Raw genomic sequence first — 25,328 nt, forward strand, 5'->3', positions numbered from 1 at the left:
GCAACATTTACCCTCTTTGGTCTTATTTCCAATTTGATGGTTTCAGATTAACTACAATGTAGGAAACAAACAGCCAGCTGACAGTATGAGATAACATGTGGTAAATCTCATAGAAATCCACAGAATGCTTACATTATAATTATTATTGTCAAATACCTGCAAGAAAGTACCATCAATTGTTCAGTACCTTTAAAACTAAGTGGTGGAATTTGTGAGAATAATTGAATATAACTAACAGAGATGCTAAATGTGTAACCTTGAACAATATAAATAGCGAAAAATAACCTAAACAAATCACAATTACATCCAGATCTGATATATTTACAGGTTCATTAAATGCTGCTCATAACCCTGACCTAAATTGTGAAGTATACAACTGCTGGACAACTTGTCTCTTTCCACATAAAAAATGACATGAAAGCACAGAAATAAACACTATGAACACAACTGAGATAACCACTACATTACAGAATATGTCTTATGTTCAAACTAAACACGACCCACTGATACACAAACAGATGGTAAGAGTGTAATGGATGCCTAACAGCATCACTCAATCTCCTGATACTTTTGATGGTAATAATGTTTAAAAAATAAATAAACAGGAACCATGAAACATGTCATGAAATAATTTGTACAACAGATCCTCTACTTCCTGCAATGCAAGGCGATGCATCTTGGTATAATGCTTAACTCATATTACCTTACAACACCCAAAGCTGTTTATGTAGCCTATACCCTTAGCCCTTTCATTAAAATTTTCTACAATTTATTTTCCCAGTGGAGACTACAAAAAATGGCAGTGAATGTGCCATTAAAAACAGACAAAATGCACTGACTGTGGTTGTGTAGATGGGTGTTTGGTTGTGTTGATGATATGGAACTGAGACGTAACTGCGGTGAAGACCTTCAGCTCTTCGGGATGCATTGAGAGTCAGGGAGGTATAGGCCAATGTACACATCCTTACAGAAAAGGCAACTGGTCCAGTAGTAATTCTACCAGCAATAATGTTAATTAAATCCAAGCCAAACACTCCAATTGTCATTTTTCTCAATTTGACCAAATCCCTCTTAACCAACACTTGAAACAAAAACTATTATAGTAGGAAAGTTAATGCATTTTATCTAGAGTGTAGACAATTTAGGCTTATGTACAACACATATCTGTTCATTTAGCCAGTTTTTTTCATTCAGTATTGAGAGGAAACAAAGTTTTGTGTATAAGTCCGAATCCAAATGGTCTTCATCCAATTCAATGCCCCCTTTCAAATTTTAACAGAAGTGTGCAAAATCTTCTAGTTGCTGCTTCCACACTGCAGAAAAATAAAAAGTCATGATGTTAACGGCATATTTTAATCTAAAACATAAGAAGCAAATATTATAATATTRAGTAGTAGATGTGTTTTTCAAAACAAGTTCTTTACCTTTTTTTTCTCTCATTCTTTAAACATTTATTTTCTTTACACCTCAACTTTCTGGCTGTTCTCCTCCAGCTTCTCTTCTATTTTCTCCTCCAGTTTCTTGCTCTCCTCAGTGGATCCATCCTCCTTCTCACCAGTCTTCCAGCTGCCTTGCCTTTTAACACAAATCAGATTGTTTAACACTAATCACAGCCCTCCAATAATAATACATATATCACCATAACATGCTATATAAGAATGGCATTTTGAATTGATGCACTTACTTGGATTTCTTCATGTACAGCCAGTATGCTAGACCCACAACTACAGTGGCCAGGAGCAGACCCACAATAACTCCCACCACCAACTTTGTCGTGTCACCCTCATCTGATGAGTCTGTAAAGGCACAAAGAGAGAGGAAAAACATCAGAAACTAGGAGAGAGAACACTGCAAATGAAGAGACTGCAAAAAATAAATTTCCGTACATGTGCATAAACAGGGTTGGGTAGGCTACTTTCTGAATGTAATCCTTTATTTCAATTTCTTTTGAGTATTTAGTAATTTGTATTTCACCGGCCTGAACTACTTCATCCAATGTATTTGGTAACAATATACTTAATGGGCATGTCATTTTTTCCCAAAAATAAATAAAATACAAAATACTTTCTATACCATTTTTTAAAATAGCGGTCCACAATGTTGTGTCCCCCTTTCACCCTACATTGGTATCAGAAGTCTGCTGGCACAATGGTGTGACAAGAGTGTCTGATAAATGACCAAAATGTAAATGTAAAATGAACACTTGCAAAATATTTATATTTGGTCATTTAGCAGACACACTTATCACAATACCTATGTAAGAATGCTGTTCATTGACTACAGCTCAGCATTCAACACCATAGTACCCTTCAAGCTCATCATAAAGCTGGAGGCCCTGGGTCTCAACCCCGCCCTGTGCAATTGGGTCCTGGACTTTCTGACCGGCCGCCCCCAGGTGGTGAAGGTAGGAAACAACATCTCCACTTCGCTGACCCTCAACACTGGGGTCCCACAAGGGTGTGTGCTCAGCCCCCTCCTGTACTCCCTGTTCACTCACGACTGTGTAGGCCATGCACGCCTCCAACTCAATCATCAAGTTTGCAGACGACACAACAGTAGTGGGCTTGATTACCAACAACGACAAGACAGCCTACAGGTAGGAGGTGAGGGCACTCGGGAGAGTGGTATCAGGAAAACAAACCACTCATTCAATGTCAACAAAACAAAGAAGATGATCATGGACTTCAGGAAACAGCAGAGGGAGCACCCCCCTATCCACATGGAAGGGACAGCAGCGGAGAAGGTGTAAAGTTAAGTTCCTTGTCGTACATATCACAGACAAACTGAAATGGTCCACCCACACAGACAGTAGGAGGCTGAAGAAATTTGGCTTGTCACCCAAAACCCTGACAAACTTTTACAGATGCACAATCGAGAGCATCCTGTTGGGCTGTATCCCAGCCTGGTACGGCAACTGCACCGCCTTCAACCGCAAGGCTCTCCAGAGGGTGGTGTGGTCTGCACAACGCARCACCGGGGGCAAACTACCTGCCTTCCGTGACACCTACAGCACCCAATGTCACAGGAAGGCCAAAAAGATCAAGGACAACAACCACCCGAGCCACTGCCTGTTCACACCACTACCATCGAGAAGGCGAGGTCTGTACAGGTGCATCAAAGCTGGGACCGAGAGACTGAAAAACAGCTTCTATCTCAAGGTCATCAGACTGCTAAACAGCAATCACTAACTCAGAGTGGCTGCTGCCTACACTGAGACCCAATCACTGGCCAATTTAATAAATGGATCACTAGTCACATTAAACAATGCCACTTTAATAATGTTTACATATCTTACATTACTCATATCATATGTACTGTATATACTGTATTTTATACCATCTATTGCACCTTGCCTATGCCACTCGGCCATCGCTCATCCATATATTTATTTGTACAGTCGTGGCCAAAAGTTTTGAGAATGACACAAATATTAATTTCCAGAACGTTTGCTGCTTCAGTGTCTTTAGATATTTTTGTCAGATGTTACTATTGAATACTGAAGTATAATTACAAGCATTTCATAAGTGTCAAAAGCCTTTATTGACAATTACAGGAAGTTGATGCAAAGAGTCAATATTTGCAGTGTTGACCCTTCTTTTTCAAGACCTCTGCAATCCGCCCTGGCATGCTGTCAATAAACTTCTGGGCCACATCCTGACTGATGGCAGCCCATTCTTGCATAATCAATGCTTGGAGTTTGTCAGAATTTGTGGGTTTTGTTTGTCCACCCGCCTCTTGAGGATTGACCACAAGTTCTCAATGGGATTAAGGTCTGGGGAGTTTCATGGCCATGGACCCACAATATCAATGTTTTGTTCCCCGAGCCACTTAGTTATCACTTTTGCCTTATGGCAAAGTGCTCCATCATGCTGGAACAGGCATTGTTCGTCACCAAACTGTTCCTGGATGGTTGGGAGAAGTTGCTCTCGGATGATGTGTTGGTACCATTCTTTAATCATGGCTGTGTTCTTAGGCAAAATTGTGAGTGAGCCCACTCCCTTGGCTGAGAAGCAACCTCACACATGAATGGTCTCAGGATGCTATACTGTTGACATGACACAGGACTGATGGTAGCGCTCACCTTGTCTTCTCCAGACAAGCTTTTTCCCGGATACCTCAAACTATCGGAAAGGGGATTCATCAGAGAAAATGACTTTACCCCAGTCCTCAGCAGTCCAATCCCTGTACCTTTTGCAGAATAGCAGTCTGTCCCTGATGTTTTTCAGAGAGAGAAGTGGCTTCTTTGCTGCCCTTCTTGACACCAGGCCATCCTCCAAAAGTCTTCACCTCACTGTGCGTGCAGATGCACTCACACCTGCCTGCTGCCATTCCTGAGCAAGCTCTGTACTGGTGGTGCCCCAATCCCGCAGCTGAATCAACTTTAGGAGACGGTCCTGGCGCTTGCTAGACTTTCTTGGGCGCCCTGAAGCCTTCTTCACAACAATTGAACCACTCCCCTTGAAGTTCTTGATGATCTGATAAATGGTTGATTTAGGTGCAATCTTACTGGCAGCAATATCCTTGCCTGTGAAGCCCTTTTTGTGCAAAGCAATGATGATGGCACGTGTTTCCTTGCAGGTAACCATGGTTGACAGAGGAAGAACAATGATTCCAAGCACCATCCTTTTTTTTAAGCTTCCAGTCTGTTATTCAAACTCAATCAGCATGACAGAGTCATCTCCAGCCTTGTCCTCATCAACACTCACACCTGTGTTAATGAGAGAATCACTGACATGATGTCAGCTGGTCCTTTTGTGGCAGGGCTGAAATGCAGTGGAAATGTTTTTGGGGGATTCAGTTCATTTGCATGGCAAAGAGGGACTTTGCAATTAATTGCAATTCATCTGATCACTCTTCATAACATTCTGGAGTATATGCAAATTGCCATCATACAAACTGAGGCAGCAGACTTTGTGAAAATTAATATTTGTGTCATTTTCAAAACTTTTGGCCACAACTGTAGAAGCACAAGCATTTCGCTACACTCCCATTAACATCTGCTAACCATGTGTATGTGACCAATACAATTTGATTTGATTGTGCCAGCAGACTTCTGATATCCACAGCGACTTACAATCAGTGCATTCAACTAAGGTTGATGAACAACAACAACATCTCACAGTAATGGCAAGTAAAATGCTCAGGTGGAACAAACTTAACTTGAGTCCCATGGTCACGCCGGTGCATTTTGGACTTCTAACTCTTTTTAAACATTGTGTGTTTGAGCTCCAGACTACTGCTGCATTAGATTCTTCTATTTCTTTTGCATCCGCTGATACTAACCATTAGTGTGTGTAATTAACAGGGGCTGTGCTAGAGTGGTGTTTGTGAGACAAGGGTGGATCCCAAAAGTGGTTCTTCTCACAAAAATGTCTGTAAAGTCAGAACGGTTTGAGCTACAAACTATTGACCCATCTATACAGACCACAGGAGAATMGTGGCACCTTCATTGGGGAGGACAGGCTTGTGGTAATGGCTGGAGCGGAATAGGTGGAATGGTATCAAATACATCGAGCACATGGTTTACATGTGCTTGATGCCGTTCCATTAGCTCCGATCCAGTCCTTATTATGAGCTGTCCTCCCCCTCAGCAGCCTCCACTGGCTGAGACTCTCACTAACACATTTTTCTCTATGATGCTCAAGCCATTGTTTTGTGTTCTACCTGTAGCCATGGTTGTCCTGAAAAGAAAKTGGTAAAACACTTCAATGTGAGGATAAATATGAGGGCAGTGCAAGCAGATTAATGAAAGCAGTGAATTTTAGCTTTTTCACTGTGGGAGTCCTAGGACCAATGGAGTTAAACGTGCCTTTTTTCAAGGCTGAATTAAATGTCATTATGAAAATAGAAAGGTGTCATAATGTATGTTTTCACAAACATCCTTTCTAAATGTAATCCAAGAGATAATCATCTACATTTTTGTTATTTGACAAACACTCTTATCCAGAGCGATGTACAGTAGTGAGTAGTGATTTTCATATTGGGCCCCCATGGGAATTGAACCAACYACCCTAGCAACACAAGTGCCATGCTCTACCAACTGAGCCACACAGGACCATATAGGTTTCCCAAAGTATCTGCAATCTGATTACAATATTTTAGCTGGTAACGTAACTAATTATAGTTTGGGGTTTTTGTAATCAGATTACATGTAACTGTTAAAAGTTACTGCCCAAACCAGTGTATAAATGTCAATAAATGGCCTCCAGAGTGGTGCAGTGGTCTAAGGCACAGTGCTACCTGTGCCACTAGAGATCTTGATTCGAGTCCAGGCTCTGTCGCAGCCAGCCGCGACCGGGAGACCCATGGGGCGGCYCACAATTTCCCCAGCGTCGTCCAGGTTAGGAGAGGGTTTGGCCGGCAGGGATGTTCTTGTCCCATCACGCAGTAGTGACTCCTGTGGCGGGCCAGGTGCAGTGCATGCTGACACGGTCGCCAGGTGTATGGTGTTTTTCTCCGACACATTGGTGCGGCTGACTTCCGGGTTAAGTGGGCATTATGTCAAGAAGCAGTGCGGTTTGGTTTCGGAGTACGCACGGCTCTCGACCGTATGGGAGTTGCAGCAATGGGACAAGACTGTAACTAACAATTGGATACCATGAAAAAGGGGTAAATATATATATTTTTTTAAGTGAATGAATACATATGAATGAATGAATGAATAAGGTATACACAAACATGCCACAAAATTAGATGGTTGTTATACAATTTGTAACCTTCTGTATTATGATTTAAATAAATGTATCACTGACTACATACGAACAGTATGCAAACCCAGTTTATCCCTAAGCCATGTGTGAAAATGTGATCTGTTCCTTGTGAACGGGTAATAAATACAATTTTGGCAAATGAAAGGATAGATAACATTGAGAGATTTTGTCAGGATGCTGGTGGCTCCACTCCTTCTGATCCTCAGAATGTATATGTTTATCTTAACAAATATTTCCAACATCCCCAGCACCACATCTTGTTGTTGAACAGATTTTCAGCAGTGGGGAAATTTCTGGCTGCTGTTAATCTGATATTGTGCTCTGAAGGGTATAATACACAATAACAGATTCCACTTTCTCTGGGAATCCTACATATTTTCTACAGAATCCCTCCTCTCCTCCCTCTTGCTACAGGAAATGATAAAGAAGACCATCACAACTTACCTTGTTTATCCATTCTCACCTCCTCAAATACTGAAATCAGATATAAAGGGATATTAACGTCCAACCCAGAAATCAATTAAGTATACTGTATAATGTCATTGGTCAGACAGTGCGTTATTGGCTATGTTAGACTCTAGCTTGAGTGTAACGCTGTGAGTTGTGTAGATTTTCCGGTCGCATGCAAACTGAGAACGTGACGCAGAGAGGGGAAAGGATAGAGTCCAGCATCCCGACAAACAGACCAAAAGTGAAGGAGTCGAATTAAAAAGGGACAAATGCTTTTCAAAACACACAAAGATGAGTGAGATATGGCTGTCTATACTGATTTATCTATTCAGATACTGCAGAAACCAAAGGGAGATTATTATTGCCAAGGAGCATGCATAGTATGCCCAGTATGCATACTAGCATGTTTTAGGTTGGCTAGAGACAAGAACTAGGTCCCCATGGCCAAGGTTCCCTCCATAAAACAGTTCCATATTATTTGACTAATCATCATGCATACAGACAGTGGGTGAGTTTGTTAGCGTCGGAAGAGGGTGATAGACCAGACCCACACAAGAATTAGTGAGTTACCCTTTAGAGAGGAAGGAAGGGGATAGGGCAGGGAATTGTAGGCCATACCACCACACTGTACTTACAGGTCGACACATTAATAGTCCTGGTGTCCTGGCCAAGCTCATTGGACACAGTGCAGACAACGGTCAGGTTGACTGTAGGCACAATGGTCAGCTTGTGTGTGATCTTTCCATTGACATAGGGACTCTCATCAGCCTGAAAATCAAATAGATGCAGTTAGTTAGTGTACAAAGGCTTATCTTATATCTTGTGTATCTGATAGAGATTTAACGATGGCAGAACATAGCTGCTTCCTCTTCAGTAATAGCACAAAGATGCCTATCATATAAATCTATTGCGAGGAATATATGGAATCTTATATTATTCCATGGCAGAATGAACATTGCTAGAATAAAATAAAATACGTGCATTTTATGTACTATCACTAGGAGGTGGTGTTGTATTTTTGTGAGGCTCAACCTACTCCTGATAAGGAGTATCTTCAGGGCATAGAGGGAGGTGACTAGAGAAACCCCCAGACACACAGGCAAACAGTGTGCGTCTGCTATGAAAAGAGCCTGCACTAAGCTTACATTTGATCTCTTATCCTATTTACTGTTTTAAAGAACTCTTTATCACACAATAAGAGATGAAAGACTAAACTTTGAATGCACTGGTGTGTTTGTCCCCAGATGCGCAGAAATGTGAGCTGTGACTAAATTACTGTGTGTGAGTGACTCAGCCTTAGAATAGTCATTGAAAGAGGTCAGTGCCACATTGGATTGGATTAGTCATGCAGACCCAATGGGTGTGTGCATGGTCATGAGCCATGACCACACACATGCACCCACACACAAAAAGAATACACACACACACACACACTGACAGCTGCACATCATCTCACGCTGGCTCATTGTGTAGCTGTGCTATCAGTGCACACACAGGTACGCCAAGAACAAAAAGCCTTTGTCTTCATGACAGACTAATGCATAATAAACGTGGTGTGCATCTGAGAGAAGGAAACCTATCTACAAAAACACTGAGCCCATCCATTTGGAAAGTGTCAGTCAGAAAAGTTTCAAGAATACAAGTTACTTAGGAAGTCACAAATAGTAACATAGTGAAAAATATTATGGGGGAAGTTTCTGTCTGTCTGAAATAGAGTGTGGAGAGTAAAAAACCACAAGCACTGATTCACTACAAAGACATCCAAAGGTTAATTGACTGTAAACCTCACAGATTTAGAGTTCCCTGGCTTCCTGACAGATTCCAATAAAAGGAAGCTTAAATGGACTCTTTTTATAAGGTCAGGAGCTGCTTTCATATTGGCAGTAACACATCCGGAAAGATGGCGAGGATTTGTGTGTTCCATTCCGTTCATGTGGTGACACGCCACACAAAAATGGGTGCATGGCACAAAGTGTTGCTTTGAGAGAATTCCAGATAGACTAATGATTTTGTGAGTCTTTGCTGCAATTCCAAGATAGATAAGGGTGTTGTGCTTTTTACAGTAACTGATGGATAAATACAGTATGTGTGATCTGTATAATGACTGTCTCTATGGGTGTGAAGTCTAATGGCGCCTCCTGTGTGTCAGTGGAGTGTCCTGGCGCCTTAGTGAAGATGTCTGTGTTTGTTCATACCGAGGTACCGTTGACGCTCCAGGCCACAGTGGGTTTGGGGGAGCCCTCAGCCTCGCAGGTAAGTACCTTATGCTGGCCGTCCTCGCCGCGCTGCTTGGCCACCCGCCGAATGACTGGAACACCTGCAAGAAGACGCACGGCCTCCTCAGCTACACCAGAACGAACAAGAAAATGATCACACCATGCCATGCCACAACACCACATGAGGTATGGACAACACAAACAAATATGGAGAAAGCCTCTCCCTCAAGTGAGACTGCCATCCACTGGGGAATCGGGATCTTTGAATAAAAATCTCTATCATTAGGAACAAGTACAAAAATCGATTTTTGTGAAACAGCGTTGAATGTGCCCAGTAACAACAGAAAAGCCATATCTGAGTAACTGTCACAAAGTTTTTACCTTCAACGACCAGCTCAAAAGAGGCTTTCTTGATGAGAGCACCCATGGTGACCACAACCTCATACTTTCCAGAATCAGAGTAGGTCAGCTTGTCAAATGTGGGACTACTGTCCAGCTTGCCATTGTCCTGAAATGAATGAACAAAACTGACAATTACCAGGCACTCTTATTCAGAGCAACAAGTTTAAGTGCCTTGCTCAAGGAAGTATCAACATATTTTTCACGCAGTCGGCTCAGGTATTTGAACCATCAACCTGTCGGCTACCTTCACCTACATTAAAAGGATGAAAAACACGGGAAGTCTTCTTATCGCTTTGAGAAGGTTTTATCACCCATTTCTAACCAAAAACATAAGTTTTGGCCTTATAATAACTTTGGTACTGTTTAGTCTTACCTTAGTCCAAGACACCTTAAGTTCTCCAGATGCATGGGTCTGCAGGGTCAGAGCCAAGCCTTCGCCAAAGCTCTTCATCACCTTCCCTGAGGGGCTCAAACTCATATCCAAGTCTGAAAGGGAGAAGGGAGGAGGACACACTGTAAACAGGCAGTTTAACAGTCTGGAGGAGACGGGGCCACAGCACTCCTGTTGAAAACCATATCAGCTCCCTACAGAAGCCCCAGCACCTCCTCATTGATCCAGCTTATTTAACGCATTAAAGGACCTGAGCTCTCCAAGCATTTTCACCTCACAGCGTGAGAGGAGATGCTCGGCTTCTATTCTCTATAACAAACCGTATGTCCTTTCCTGCTGAGGGATGAGGTTGCAAACGGAAATATACTCTGACAATGTTCCCCTTTGAGAAAACTAACCCTAATGAGGTTATACAGCCGGACATAAAATTAATTATGAATTAGATGATGAGAAATGCAATCTATAGCAGGAGGAAGTGGGCTATCATTATGGCTGGTATTTCTCATGAATTCATTGCTGGCCTAGCATCGTTAAAGAAATTGCTGGCAGTATCTCAGTTGAAGATAATACGTAACTTAATTGAAGAACGCATAATCAATAACTTAAACCATTGATCAAGATATCTGTAGATAAAGAGTGACTTACAATTGATGGTAATGTTCTTGGAGTCTTCCATCTTGGCATTGTCAATGATAGAACACTTGTATTCCCCTGTGCTTTCACGTGTGACATCAGTCACAGTATAGGAGTCAGAGTTCTCCACCTTCACCACCTTTCCCTTTAGGAACATAAGAATACATTTGGAAACTCTCAGATGGGCTTGAGTCTAGGTTAATGTAGCGCTTTAAAGACAGGGTGGATGGTGTAGGATGTGTAGAGTTTGACGAGGTATAGGTTTCGACTGGGTTAAAGAGGACAATAGTAGTAGAAGGCAAGTAATTAATGGGATCAGAGTAGGAACTAAGGGCATACAGTATGCCAGGTGGGGTTTCTGGTTGTGTGGGAGGATAGTGGAGTCATGTCATTGAGAGCTTGCCTGAATGTGGAAGTTGAAGCTGGTGGGAGGTGGGTTCCCGTCGGCCTTGCACTTCAGAGTCACYTTGGCTCCTTCCATTAGGGGCCCTTTCGAAAGGACATGCAGACTGATCCTCTCTGTGGGGTCTGTTGGGAGAGGACAGAGAGACAGAACAGGAGAGAGAGAACAGGAGCAAGAGAACAGCAGAGAGTGAACAGCAGAGAGGGAAAGAGCGAGAGAGAGAGAGAGAGAGAGAGAGAGAGAGAGAGAGAGAGAGAAAAGGGGTCAGAGAGGAGGAGGACACAGTCAGGCTGAGACCTGGCACAGTTTAAAAAAATGATTTCACCTTTATTTAACCAGGTAAGCTAGTTGAGAACAAGTTCTCATTTACAACTGCAACCTGGCCAAGATAAAGCAAAGCAGTGCGACACAAACAACAACACAGAGTTACACATGGAATAAACAAACATACAGTCAATAATACAATAGAAAAAGTCTATATACAGTGTGTGCAAATGAGGTAGGATAAGGGAGGTAAGGCAATAAATAGGCCATAGTGGCGAAATAATTACAATATAGCAATTAAACACTGGAGTGATAGATGTGCAGAAGATGAGTGTGCAAGTAGAGATACTGTGGTGCAAAGGAGCAAATAAATCAAATAAATAACAGTATGGGGATGAGGTAGTTGGATGGGCTATTTACAGATGGGCTGTGTACAGGTGCAGAAATATGTGAGCTGCTCTGACAGCTGGTGCTTAAAGCTAGTGAGGGAGATATGAGTCTCCAGCTTCAGTGATTTTTGCAATTCGTTCCAGTCATTGGCAGCAGAGAACTGGAAGGAAAGGCGGCCAAAGGAGGTGTTGGCTTTGGGGGTTACCAGTGAAATATACCTGCTGGAGCGCGTGCTACGGGTGGGTGTTGCTATGGTGACCAGTGAGCTGAGATAAGGCGGAGCTTTACCTAGAAAAGACTTATAGATGACCTGGAGCCAGTGGGTTTGGCAACGAATATGAAGTGAGGGCCAGCCAAGCCAACGAGAGCATACAGGTCACAGTGGTGGGTAGTATATGGGGCTTTGGTGACAAAACGGATGGCACTGTGATATACTGGATCCAATTTGCTGAGTAGAGTGTTGGAGGCTATTTTGTAAATGACATCGCCGAAGTCAAGGATCGGTAGGATAGTCAGTTTTACGAGGGTATGTTTGGCAGCACGAACGAAGGATGCTTTGTTGCGAAATAGGAAGCTGATTCTAGATTTAATTTAATTTTGGATTGGAGATGCTTAATGTGAGTCTGGAAGGAGAGTTTACAGTCTAACCAGACACCTAGGTATTTGTAGTTGTCCACATATTCTAAGTCAGAACCGTCCAGAGTAGTGATGCTGGACGGGCGGGCAGGTGTGGGCAGCGATCGGTTGAAGAGCATACATTTAGTTTTACTTGCATTTAAGAGCTGTTGGAGGCCATGGAAGGATTTGAATGGCATTGAATCTCATCTGGAGGTTGGTTAAAACAGTGTCCAAAGAAGGGCCAGAAGTATACAGAATGGTGTCGTCTGCGTAGAGGTGGATCAGAGAATCACCAGCAGCAAGTGCGATATCATTGATGTATACAGAGAAGACTCGGCCCAAGGATTGAACCCTGTGGCACCCCTATAGAGACTGCCAGAGGTTCGGACAACAGGCCCTCCGATTTGACACACTGAACTCTGTCTGAGAAGTAGTTGTGGTGAAGCAGGCGAGGCAGTCATTTGAGAAACCAAGGCTGTTGAGTCTGCCGATAAGAATGTGGTGATTGACAGTGACCCTGGACAGACAGGGCTTCTGAGACCATCACAGGGAGCAGACTAGCCAAGCTAGTGAAATCCTCAGGGCTGTACACTCCATTTCTGAGTGTGTCCCTGTGGCAATGGCTGCTTTTGAATGCAGCGGTGGAGCTGTTCGAATGGCAGTCACACCCCAAGGCTCTAGACAAAAAGCTCCTTTCAAACGTCAATGGTACTGCTCCAGACGAGCCAAATTGCCCACATTTCTTTAAAAACAGGATTCAAACAGCATCTGAGCCCTGTCCTATTTAAAGGGCCATCTAGAGCAAATAACACCGACTATGCTATTCCTTGAACGCTATGCTCCAAATCACTCCCACAACAGACTCATGCTCACCTCATTTTTAAATTAGTGCCATTACGGTGTCATTGTTGTTGTCTGTCTGGGCTGCAAGAAAAAAGCCATAGAGGCACAAATTATCCAACTATAACTTGAAAATAAAATAGCCATCAATCTGGTTGTCGATACACTAACTGCTGACTGCTGAGGCTGATAGCAGATCAAAAAGCCTTCCTAGGACAACCAGCGGTTAGGGAAGTTGTGTCGGTTAGTTGAGGCAGTTACGGTAGTTGGGGTAGCTTGGGTAGTAAGGGTAGTTGAGGCAGTTTGAGGTTGGTTTGGTCAGTTTAGGTCTTTGGGGCAGTTGGGCTAGTTTGGGTAGTTGGAGTAGTTTGGTGGCTCTCTGGTTACTTACAGGTGACAGTGAAGGAGACTGGAGGGGACAAGGTATTCAACGCCCCGCAGGTGAACAGAGCTGCTGTGTCTCCCTTCTCAGCTGTGTACTGCAGAGTGGAGGAGGTGGTGGTGAGGCCAGTGACTTCGTCCACCTTTACGTTGGAACTGATTATAATGCCTAAAAATCACAACAATACTGATTAGAAACAGACACATTTATGAGTATTGAAGAAAATYTGTAGCTCTAGAGGTGATATTTCACTGCTCGGTTCTTGTGGAATCTCACACCGAACAAGTGAAATGTGTGAATGTGCAATCTTCATTATTTACCACTTGTAAATAATCCATTAGAATTTCAATAACGTACCTTTCCCATCAGCCACCAGAGGTTTCTTGTTCTTGAACCATGTGATGCTGGCAGCTGGGTTGGCATCAGAGGTGCTGCATTGCCCTAGCTGTGCAGATGATAAAACAAAGTGAGGAAAAAAAGCTGCAAAATCCTCTTTTAGAACAATCCACAAGGGCACACGAAAGGTTGGAAAATCCTTATGTTATGAAAGTAGCCCAGTAAAATTCCAATATTTTTGTTGCTAAATTTATCAAATATCTATGCAAACTATCTCTCATCTGTGTTGGCTTTACTGCATTTGTGAACTCCCCTCATGTAGCATGAAATGCCCAAAGCATTTTAAACCCCCCCTTAGATCCCATGGTTGTTTTAATTGGAGGGATATTCTGCTGTTTACTAATTCATCAGGATCACTTCAAATCTCTCATCATTCCAGCAGCACCGTCCTTCTTTAGTTTGCCTCAAGATACTTCATCTGCAATGAAGGATTTCCCTTGATATTCCTGCTTAATATAATGTAGGCATAAGCAAAGCACATGATGAACCTACCTGGGTTGGTTTGCCAATCTCCAACTCCGTGGCTAGGGCTGTGATCTCCACTCCGGTTGGAGCCTCTGTAGAACACAGTTCATAACATTAACTAGCTGTAGGCATCTCAGAGAGCACTCACTATCACCAGGGCTAACCATAATAATATCACACAGCACAGCATTGAATTGTACCTCAAAGGCCCATTCCATAGCATGCATTAGTATGGCTGCACTATTGCCCTTATGTACCCACTGTGGATAAGGAGTTTGACTGGGTATTCTGAGATGTCAGCCCCAGCCACCACCATGCAAGTAAAAGTCTTCTCGTCCTTCAGTGTTGCTGCAGCAATCAGCAGGCTGGAGTTTTCGGCCATGCTGACACGGTCCTTGTACTTGTCAGTGGCTATGACGGAGGCGTCCTGGTCTTTAAGCTGGGTCAGCAGGTCTCCATCGTCCTGTAAATATAAAACAGTTTGGGTTTTAAAAACTTAGCTAATGGAGCTGCACTACTTTAAGACTGTCTTGGTATAAAAACCATTGAACAAAACATGCACCCACTAATGGTGCAGGAGCTAAATAGACAATTTGTGACTTATTAATAGCTATTTTAGAATATCAACCACACTGTTGCTGCTGTGGAAGTTTGAAGGTGTAAAGAGGACATGTATACATATAGTATACAAAATATTATATCTCCTTGTGGTCTTCACAGTGGAAATACACTTAAAGGTGTATATGTGTGTCCAGACAGGGTGGGGTTCAGATATGTGTTTGTCTCAGTCTCTATCAGTCTCTCCAACATTAGCCCAGTGAACTTTAGGCAGGAACACCTGCTCTTTCCATGACATAGACTGACCAGGTGAATTCAGGTGAAAGCTATGATCCCTTATTGATGTAACTTGTTAAATCCACTTCAACAAGTGTAGTTAAAAGGGGGGAAATAGGTTAAAGAAGGATTTTTAAGCCTTGATACAAGTGAGACATTGATTGTGTGTGTGCCATTCAGAGGGTGATTTTGATTTTATTTTATTAGGATCTTTTAGTCTTTATTTGGACTAATCTTCCAAGAGTCCTTAAACATTAAAATACAGTTTATAATACAATCACATTTTCACATCTAACACACTGTTACAAACAACAGACATATAACACTGACATATTGACCAGATAAATACTCTTACTGTAACGCTCGTCTTCCTCCTCTTCTGAGGAGGAATAGTAGGAAGTATCGGAGGACCAATGCGCAGCGTGGTGAGTATTCATTTTAATAAGAATACTTAAACAACGAACAAAACAATAAACCGACAAACGAACGAAAACGTAACAGTCCCGTAATAGTGAACACAAACACAGGAACAGGAACAATCACCCACAACACACAAAGACAAAACAGGCTACCTAAATATGGCTCCCAATCAGAGACAACGACTAACACCTGCCTCTGATTAAGAACCATATCAGGCCAAACACATAGAAACAGACAAACCAGACATACAACATAGAATGCCCACTCATATCACACCCTGACCAAACAAAACATAGAAACATACAACGCAAACTATGGTCAGGGCGTGACACTTACAGTCTGAAAAGATAGATTTGTTCCTTCATCTACCATAGCCCTGCACAACCTACCCATTTATTATATTTAAATGGTTCTAAAATATATATATATTGAAAGGTTTCTGGTTTGCTCAGATAAATTATTCAATTTCTTTATTACTCTGAATCTAAATGTTATTTAGCATATTTCTCTTTTCTGCCGGGATAACACATAGATGGTGGACAATCTATTCCTAGTATTGACTGAATGTCTGTCTCTTACTAACTGAATACTTTTGTGAATGGAGTTTGGCCGTTTTAAATGGTGTACATTGTGAAATAAAATAAGCATGTTTTTTTATTGATTGATGACCACCCAAGAGCATTGTGCATGACTACAACAGAAGAATCATATCTCCACCTTAAAACCTTCTTGCTGCTTTGTTCTGTCCAATCTGCAGCCTCCTAATCTCACCTGCTGATTAGGAGATGATTGTGGACTTCAGAAAACAGCAGAGGGTGCACCCCCCTATCTACATCGACGGGACCGCAGTGGAAAAGGTGGAAAGCTTCAAGTCCCTTGGCGTACACATCACTGACAAACTGAAATGGACCACCCATACAGACAGTGTGGTGAAGAAGGCAAAACAGAGCCTCTTCAACCTCAGGAGGCTAAAGAAATTTGGCTTGTCACCTAAAACCCTCACAAACTTTTGCAGATGCACAATTGAAAGCATCCTGTCGGGCTGTATCACCGCCTGGTATGGCAACTGCACCGCCCGCAACCACAAGGCTCTCCAGAGGGTGGTGCGGTCTGCCCAATACATTACCGGGGGCAAACTACCCACCCTCCAGGACACCTACAGCACCCGATGTCACAGGAAGGCCAAAAAGATCATCAAGGACATCAACCACCCGAGCCACTGCTTGTTCACCCCGCTATCATCCAGGCGAGGTCAGTACAGGTGCATCAAAGATGGGACCAAGAAACTGAAAAACAGCTTCTATCTCAAGGCCATCAGACTGTTAAACAGCCATCACTAGCACATTAGAGGCTGCTGCCTATAGGCATAGACTAGAAATCACTGGCCACTTTAAGGAATGGAACACTAATCACTTTAATAGTGTTTACAAATCTGGCATTACTCATCTCGTATGTATATKATGTTTTCTATACTATTCTACGGTATCTCATTCACTTAATAATGTTTTTCATATCTTGCATTACTCATCTCATATGTATATATTGTATTCTATACTATTCTACTGTATCTTAGTCCGTTCCGCTCTGACATCGCTCATCCATATGTATATAGTCTTAATTCATTCCTACTTAGATTTGTGTGTATTGGGTATATGTTGTGTAATTTGTTAGATATTACTTGTTAGATATTACTGCACTGTTGGAACTAGAAGCACAAGCATTTCGTTACATCTGCAATAACATCTGCTAATCACGTGTGTGTGACCAATAACATTGGATTTGATTTGATGATGCATTTCCCCAGACCACAGAACAGTAGTTCACCTAACTCCCAATTAATGCTTGGGTTGTTAGCTTAAGAATCTTTCCCGGTAAATATTTAGCTATCCTTCTGATCATGCATGGAGTTTTTTATTTTTTACATATATTAGTTATATGAGACGACCATGATAAGCAGTTGTTTAGCTGCACACCAAGTAGTTTGGTTTCTGCCACTTCCTCAATTCGTACTCCCCCAAGCTTAATTGCATTCCCATGCTGTGTTGGCCTTTTCCTGGTGGAACAGACCAACATAACTTTGGTTTTCTTGGCATTCAAAACAAGTTTGTTCCGGAAAACCCACTACCTGATATTTCCAAGATCTACTTGTAGCTTGCTGTACCGATTGTTTGCTGTACCGATTGTCTTGCTGTATAAATTGTAGTATCATCTGCAAATATAGTAGCGTGAGTTTCAGATAAAGCATAAGGAAGGTCGTTGATATATATTAAGTAAACAAGTGGCCCAAGGCAGCTGCCCTGCGGTATTCCACAGTTTAAACCATGAGGGGAAGAAAACGACCCATTGATATACTGTAGGTGGACTGTTTCCTGTCAGTTAGATATGACTGTACCCAATTCAATGCTGCCCCCTTAAACCCATAATGCAATATTTTTGTCCCAGTTATTTAGTGATCCACTAAATCAAATGCTGCACTGAAATCTAAAAATAGTACACCAACAAACCTGCCATTATCCATAGCATTCATGTCAACCAATGCAGTGGTAGTGGAATGTTTTTTGTGATAAGCATGCTGATCATCTGTGACCAGATCATTATTTTCCAGATGCTCCCAAATTTGTCTACACACAATAGTAGACTGGCTATTGGCAGGAGTAATGGGTTCTTTGCTGTCTTTCGGATTGGACACAGTTTAGCATTCTTCCAAACATTTGGAAATTTCCCCTTTTCCAGTGACCAATTAAATATGTATTTCAGTGGAGCTGCAATCTGGGGAGCAGTATAGTAAAGTCAAAAATTGTCCATAAGATCATCATCTGTAGATTAACCATAGGTAATGACTTTAATAGGTTTAACACCTCCTCTACAGACACCAATGGTAGACTAAAATAAGTTTTTTTTGCTCATAATACGATCATCAATCCATTGGCTTGTTTGCAAGAATGGGTGTTTACATTATCTCTCAGTAAATGAGTTTTCTCTGTAAAAAAAAATCTGCAAAATGATTGGCAATATCAGCTGGTTCTGTTATTGTTCTCCCGTCAACCTCCACACTAGATGGGCATGATGAAATAGATTTACCAAGTAAGCCCATAACTGTATTCCATACCTTTTTWAAATAATTTTTACAATCAATAAAAGCATGTTTGTAAAATATATATTTTCTCTTACGATTTAATTTAACTGCATAATTACGTGGTGTTCTAGGGAGTTTTTCCTAACCACCGTGCTTCTACACCTGCATTGCTTGCTGTTTGGGGTTTTAGGCTGTGTTTCTGTACAGCACTTTGATATATCAGCTGATGTAAGAAGGGCTATATAAATAAATTTGATTTGATTTGATCTATAATTAAGTTCACCAATTTCAAGTTTTTGGGCAAGACAAAAGATTTAAGTGCCTATGAACGGGATATGGTATCGGTTTGAGTATGTCAAGAACTGCAACGCTGCTGGGTTTTTCACGCTTCTTGATACACACAGTTTCCTGTGTGTATCAAGAATGGTCCACCACCCAAAGGACATCCAGCCAACTTGACACAACTGTGGGAAGCATTGGAGTCAACATGGGCCAGCATCCCCGTGGAACACTTTCGACACCTTTTAGAATCCATGCCCCAACGAATTGAGGCTGTTCTAAGGGCAATTGGGGGAGCAACAAAATATTTGGAAGGTGTTCTTAATGTTTTGATACACTCAGTGTATATGAACAACTTACGTATTTCCATTTGGTCATGAACAGGTCCTTTGGTTTGGGGGCTCCATTGTTGCATGGCACCTCAATGGTCTCTCCATACAGGCCGATAACTGTATCCATACCGCTCACTGAGAGAGAGTGAAAAACACATGGTTATTTACTCAGTCAGTGGGAAAATTTGATTATATTTAACACAGCCCGAGATCTATTTACATTCAAATGGATTCAGGTCTTACTGATTTTTGTGGGGAATTCCAGCTCATCTTCATAAATATATCTAATCTAACAGGTTGTTAATTGACAGGTGTCTGTCTACCTTATAGCACATTAACGAAATGCACAAGGGTAGCCAACGTTTGAAATTGCTTATTTACAGCCACTTTACTTCACAACCTTTCCCGCCCCCAATATGTTGCTGTGGAGACAAAGTCCAGCATGAGAGAGAGAAAAAACAGGGGACTGAGGGGAGGGATAGTCACACAGGCATAGAGAGAGAAAAAAGAGGTCCTCCATGGTTCAACTGATTACAAGGTGTTGCTCAGCTAGCCATAAACAGCACTCACATTTCAGCCTTTCCAGAGTTCAGGTCAGGGTTAGGGGGTGTGTAGGAAAGGAAATGACATAGGAGAGCCATGGAACCAATAAAACCCCTTGAACGGAGGCTAAAGGACGGCAATTAACATACTGTACCTGCTAGATTTACTGGTAAAAAGCCTTAACCCCATACGTAAACAATTAACTAAGTACTCAACTGTCCAGATCCATTTTACATTCAAACCTAAATTGATCACCTCCATTGCAACATCAGGGGATCTAATCTTCTCAACAAAAGCAGCAGCAGCAGGGTATGCTATCTGTATAGACGCTCGCTACACTGTTTACACATGCCACTTCAATATAGTGTTGTTTTTTCCCCAATGAAAAACACATAAATATTTATTTTTTTGGCAGAGTTGAAGTTCCTGTCAGCAAGCAGTAAGTAACCATTAGAAGTGTTTTCATTTGCTTCCCATGCACCGTTGAATTTGAATCCCTTTTGAATGGGAGTAAATGCTTTTACCATGGTTACCATGGAGTCCACACAGATCTGTCCAGAGTGACCAGTGGCATCCTGCATCCTGTACTGTATGTGCACACCAGATCTAATAGCCCAACGTGTGATTTTCTACACTCAATACCCATTCTGTTACACGTCAAACTGAACACAGTAATAGAACTTGGTAGATCTGCAAATACTGGACAGTGACAAAGGGAGTTACAAGGATTTACAAAAACACAACCTTATTCAATATAAATGTTTAACCAAAAGTCTAAAATCCAAGTTCTAAATATTACACCCCCACAAAACCATACAGTATAATCTCAAACAAAGCAGTTGTGAAGTTATCCTATTTCCATTGGATAATAACTACTCCTTGTAACTCATATTCAAATATGTATTTTTGAATAGTCAAATAAAGCCATGTTCACCCTCTTGGAGAACTTTAAATGAGTTTGTAAAAAAAAAATACTATCTGTCCAGACTGCAATGGACCACAATGGGAACGAATCACAGTGTGCTAAATTACACGATTACAGAGGATAAAGCTCCTGCTGCCTGTTGAGATAAGGTAATCCAAGAGTAGGTGACCATCAACATGACACAATGGTAACCATGAACTGAATAATCAGCCATTTAAATTACTGTCACGATCGTCGTATGGTGGAAGAGAGGAGGACCAAAGCGCAGCGTGGTTAGAATACATTCTTCTCGTTTAATGACACGAAACGAAGAAACCTTTAACAAACTAAACAAAAAACAACAAACGACGAACGTGAAGCTATATAAACAATGTGCTAACATGCAACATAGACATAGACAATAACCCACGAAATACCAATGAATATGGCTGCCTAAATATGGCTCCCAATCAGAGACAATGCTCAACAGCTGCCTCTAATTGAGAACCAATCTAGGCAGCCATAGACATACAAACACCTGACTAGACACTGCCCCATAAACATACAAAACCCCTAGACAATACAAAACACATACATCCCATGTCACACCCTGACCTAACTAAAATAATAAGAAAAACAAAGATAACTAAGGCCAGGCCGCAAAACCTGACACTGAAGGGGAGGGTCCGGGTGGGCCTTCTTACGGCGGCGGCTCGGGTGCGGGACGTGGACCCCACTCCACCATAGTCATTATCCGCTTTGGTGGCGCCTCTGGAGCGGGACCCTTGCAGCGAGTCCCGGCCTGAAGACCCTCGTAAAGGGCGTCACTGACGGAGGGGCAGTTCCGGACTGAGGGGCGGCTCCGGACTGGCGGGCGGCTCTGGCACCTGACTGGCGGGCGCTCTGGCAGCTCTGACTGGGGGCGGCTCTGGCAGCTCCTGCCTGGCGGGCGCTCTGGCAGCTCCTGACTGGCGGGCGGTTCTGGCAGCTCCTGACTGGCGGGCGGCTCTGGCAGCTCTTGACTGGCGGGCGGCTCTAGCGGCTCAGGACAGACGGGCGGCTTTGATGGCAGGACAGACGGGCGGCTTTGACGGCTCAGGACAGCGGGCGGCTCTGACGGCTCAGGACAGACGGGCGGCTCTGATGGCTCAGGACAGACGGGCGGCTCAGGCGGCGCTGGGCAGACGGGCGGCGCAGGCGGTGCTGGGCAAGACGGGCAGCGCAGGTGGCGCTGGGCAGACGGCAGCGCTGGGCAGACGGGCAGCGCAGGCGGCGCTGGGCAGACGGCAGACTCTGGCCTGCTGAGGCGCACAGTAGGCCTGGTGCGTGGTGCCGGAACTGGTGGTACCGGGCTAAGGACACGCACCTCAAGGCTAGTGGGGAGCAGGAACAGGGATACTGGACCTGGAGGCGCACAGTAGGCCTGGTGCGTGGTGCCGGAACTGGTAGTACGGGCTGGGACACGCACCTCAAGGCTAGTGCGGGGAGGAGGAACAGGGCGTACTGGACTCTGGAGACGCACAGGAAGCTTGGTGCGTGGTGTTGGCACTGGTGGTACTGGGCTGGTGCGAGGGACTGCCACAGGCGGACTGGTGCGTGGAGAAGGCACCGGATAGACCGGACCGTGGAGGCGCACTACAGGTCTCGAGCACCGAGCCTGCCCAACCCTACCTGGCTGAATACTCCCGTGGCCATGCCAGTGCGGCGAGGTGGAATCACCGCACCTGGGCTATGAACACGTATGGGAGACAATACGTAGGGCTGGTGCATGTACCCCGGCCCAAGGAGACGCACTGGTGACCAGATGCGTAGAGCCGGTTTCATGGCACCTGGCTCGATGCCCACCCTAGCCCGGCCGATACGAGGTGCTGGAATGTACCGCACCGGGCTATGCACACGTACCGGGGACACCGTGCGCATCTCTGCATAACACGGTGCCTGCCTGGTCGCTCTCTCTCCACGGTAAGCACGGGGAGTTGGCTCAGGTCTCCTACCTGGCTTAACACCACTCCCCGTGTGCCCCCCCCCAATACCACCGCCTCTCCGCTTTCGCTGCCTCCAGCTCAGCTTTGGGGCGGCGATACTCACCAGCCTGTTTCCATGGTCCCTTTCCGTCTAGTATTTCCTCCCATGTCCAGAAATCCTGACCTCGCTGTCTCTCCTGCTCCTGCCCGTTACCACGCTGCTTGGTCCTTGGTTGGTGGGTTATTCTGTCACGATCGTCGTATGGTGGAAGAGAGGAGGACCAAAGCGCAGCGTGGTTAGAATACKTTCTTCTCGTTTAATGACACGAAACGAAGAACACTTTACAAACTAAACAAAAACCCGACGAACGTGAAGCTATATAAACAATGTGCTAACATGCAACATAGACATAGACAATAACCCACGAAATAATGAATATGACTGCCTAAATATGGCTCCCAATCAGAGACAATGCTCAACAGCTGCCTCTAATTGAGAACCAATCTAGGCAGCCATAGACATACAAACACCTAGACTAGACACTGCCCCATAAACATACAAAAACCCCTAGACAATACAAAACACATACATCCCCCATGTCACACCCTGACCTAACTAAAATAATAAAGAAAACAAAAATAACTAAGGCCAGGGCGTGACAATTACTAGCCTTAAAACCCCACTATGTTTTTATTACAAATGACGTGTGCACTCCATTTAATGTTTAGTTTCAAAAACAGAACATTAGTAGTAGAACGGTGTGTAGAACTACTTAAGAAGTAAGGCATAAGAACCCAGGGATTATCGCCTCGGGCCTAAGAACAACCTTTAGTCAGGAGTTATCACACGATAATCCCCTGGTTCAAGAGCCTTATTGCTTTCATAAAACGGTTGCCAACATATTTATACAAATATTAAATAAATGTTTTCATTAAAAACATTATTTTAACGAGTTAAATCTTTTTTGCATTTTGAAGTTGCTACCCAAGTGGGCTGGTCATTAGATATTTTCTCATGTTTTGAACCAGTCCCTAATTCTAATATTTCTATTCATTCGGCATTGCTATGCTAAACAAATCACTGGCATATACAGTGCCTTCAGAAAGTATTCATTTCCCTTGACTTATTTCACATTTTGTTGTGTCACAGCCTGAATTCAAAATTGATAAAATATTTTTTTCTACAGACAACACTCCATAATGACAAAGTGAAAACATTTTTAGCAAATTTATTGAAAATGAAATACAGAAATATCAAATTTCCATAAGTATTCACACCCCTGAATCAATACTTTGTAGAAGTACCTTTGGCAGAGATTACAACTGTGAGTCTTTCTAGGTAAGTCTCTAAGAGTTTTGCACACCTGGATTGTACAATATTTGTCCAATATTATTTTCAAAATTCTTCAAGCTCTGTCAAATTGATTGTTGACCATTGCTAGACAACCATTTTCAAGTGTTGCCATACATTTTTAAGCAGATTTAAGTCAAAACTGTAACTCGGCCACTCAGGAACATTCACTGTCTTCTTGGTAAGCAAATCCAGTCTAGATTTTGCCTGCTGAAAGGTACATTAATCTCCCAATGTCTGGTGGAAAGCAGACTGAACCAAGTTTTCCTCTAGGATTTTGCCTGTGTTTTGCTGCATTCCGTATCTTTTTTATCCTGAAAAACTCTCTAGTCCTTAACAATTACAGACATACCCATAACATGATGCTTGAAAATATGGAAAGTTGTACTCAGTAATGTGTTGTATTGGATTTTCCCCATACATAACACTTTGTATTCAGAAGAAAAAAAACGAATTGGTTTGACACATATTTTGCAGTATTACTTTAGTGCCTTGTTGCAAAAATGATGCATGTTTCTGTACAGGCTTCCTTCTTTTCACTCTGTCAATTAGGATATTGTGGAGTAACGATAATGCTGATCTATCCTCAGTTTTCTCCTATCACAGCAATTAAACTCTGTAACTGTTTTAAAGTCACCATTGGCCTCATGGTGAAATCCCTGAGTGGTTTCCTTCCTCCCAAGCAACTGAATTAGGAAGGACACCTGTATCTTTGTAGTGACTGGGTATATTGATACACCATCAAACGTGTAATTAAAAACTTCACCATGCTCAAAGGGATATTCAATGTCTGCTTTTTTTATTTTGACCCATTTACCCATAGGTGCCTTTCTTTGCGAGGCATTGGAAAACCACCCTGGTCTTTGTGTGGTTAAATCTGTGTTTAAAAATCAGCGCTCGACTGAGGGACCTTATGGATAATTGTATGTGTGTAGTACAGAGATGAGGTTGTAATTAAAAAATTATGTTAAACACTTTTTCTGCACACAAAGTGAATATGTACAACTTATTGTTTGACTTTTGAGATGGTTTGGAATGAGATGGACTGCAGAGTCCTCTAGCATA

The 25,328-nt window shown here is 42.8% G+C and overlaps 1 protein-coding gene across 1 annotated transcript in view; it reads right to left on the minus strand.

Moving 5' to 3' along the window:
* Positions 1-594: 594 nt before the first annotated feature.
* LOC111958264 (CD166 antigen homolog A) overlaps positions 595-25,328 on the minus strand; it is a 60,653-nt gene continuing 35,919 nt past the window's right edge. The window contains exons 2-16 of the mRNA XM_023979505.1: positions 19,530-19,636; positions 14,822-15,023; positions 14,588-14,652; positions 14,057-14,144; positions 13,709-13,867; positions 11,206-11,330; positions 10,815-10,947; positions 10,152-10,264; positions 9,758-9,884; positions 9,356-9,477; positions 7,796-7,928; positions 7,155-7,184; positions 1,685-1,796; positions 1,425-1,575; positions 595-1,313 (exon numbers count right to left, since the gene is read on the minus strand). Coding sequence (XP_023835273.1) covers positions 1,461-1,575; positions 1,685-1,796; positions 7,155-7,184; positions 7,796-7,928; positions 9,356-9,477; positions 9,758-9,884; positions 10,152-10,264; positions 10,815-10,947; positions 11,206-11,330; positions 13,709-13,867; positions 14,057-14,144; positions 14,588-14,652; positions 14,822-15,023; positions 19,530-19,636 — 1,631 coding nt within the window. The 3' untranslated portion in view covers positions 595-1,313; positions 1,425-1,460. The remainder of the gene's footprint in view (positions 1,314-1,424; positions 1,576-1,684; positions 1,797-7,154; positions 7,185-7,795; positions 7,929-9,355; positions 9,478-9,757; positions 9,885-10,151; positions 10,265-10,814; positions 10,948-11,205; positions 11,331-13,708; positions 13,868-14,056; positions 14,145-14,587; positions 14,653-14,821; positions 15,024-19,529; positions 19,637-25,328) is intronic.

The sequence above is a fragment of the Salvelinus sp. IW2-2015 genome, linkage group LG4p (assembly GCF_002910315.2).
Source record: "Salvelinus sp. IW2-2015 linkage group LG4p, ASM291031v2, whole genome shotgun sequence".
Lineage (NCBI taxonomy): Eukaryota > Metazoa > Chordata > Actinopteri > Salmoniformes > Salmonidae > Salvelinus > Salvelinus sp. IW2-2015.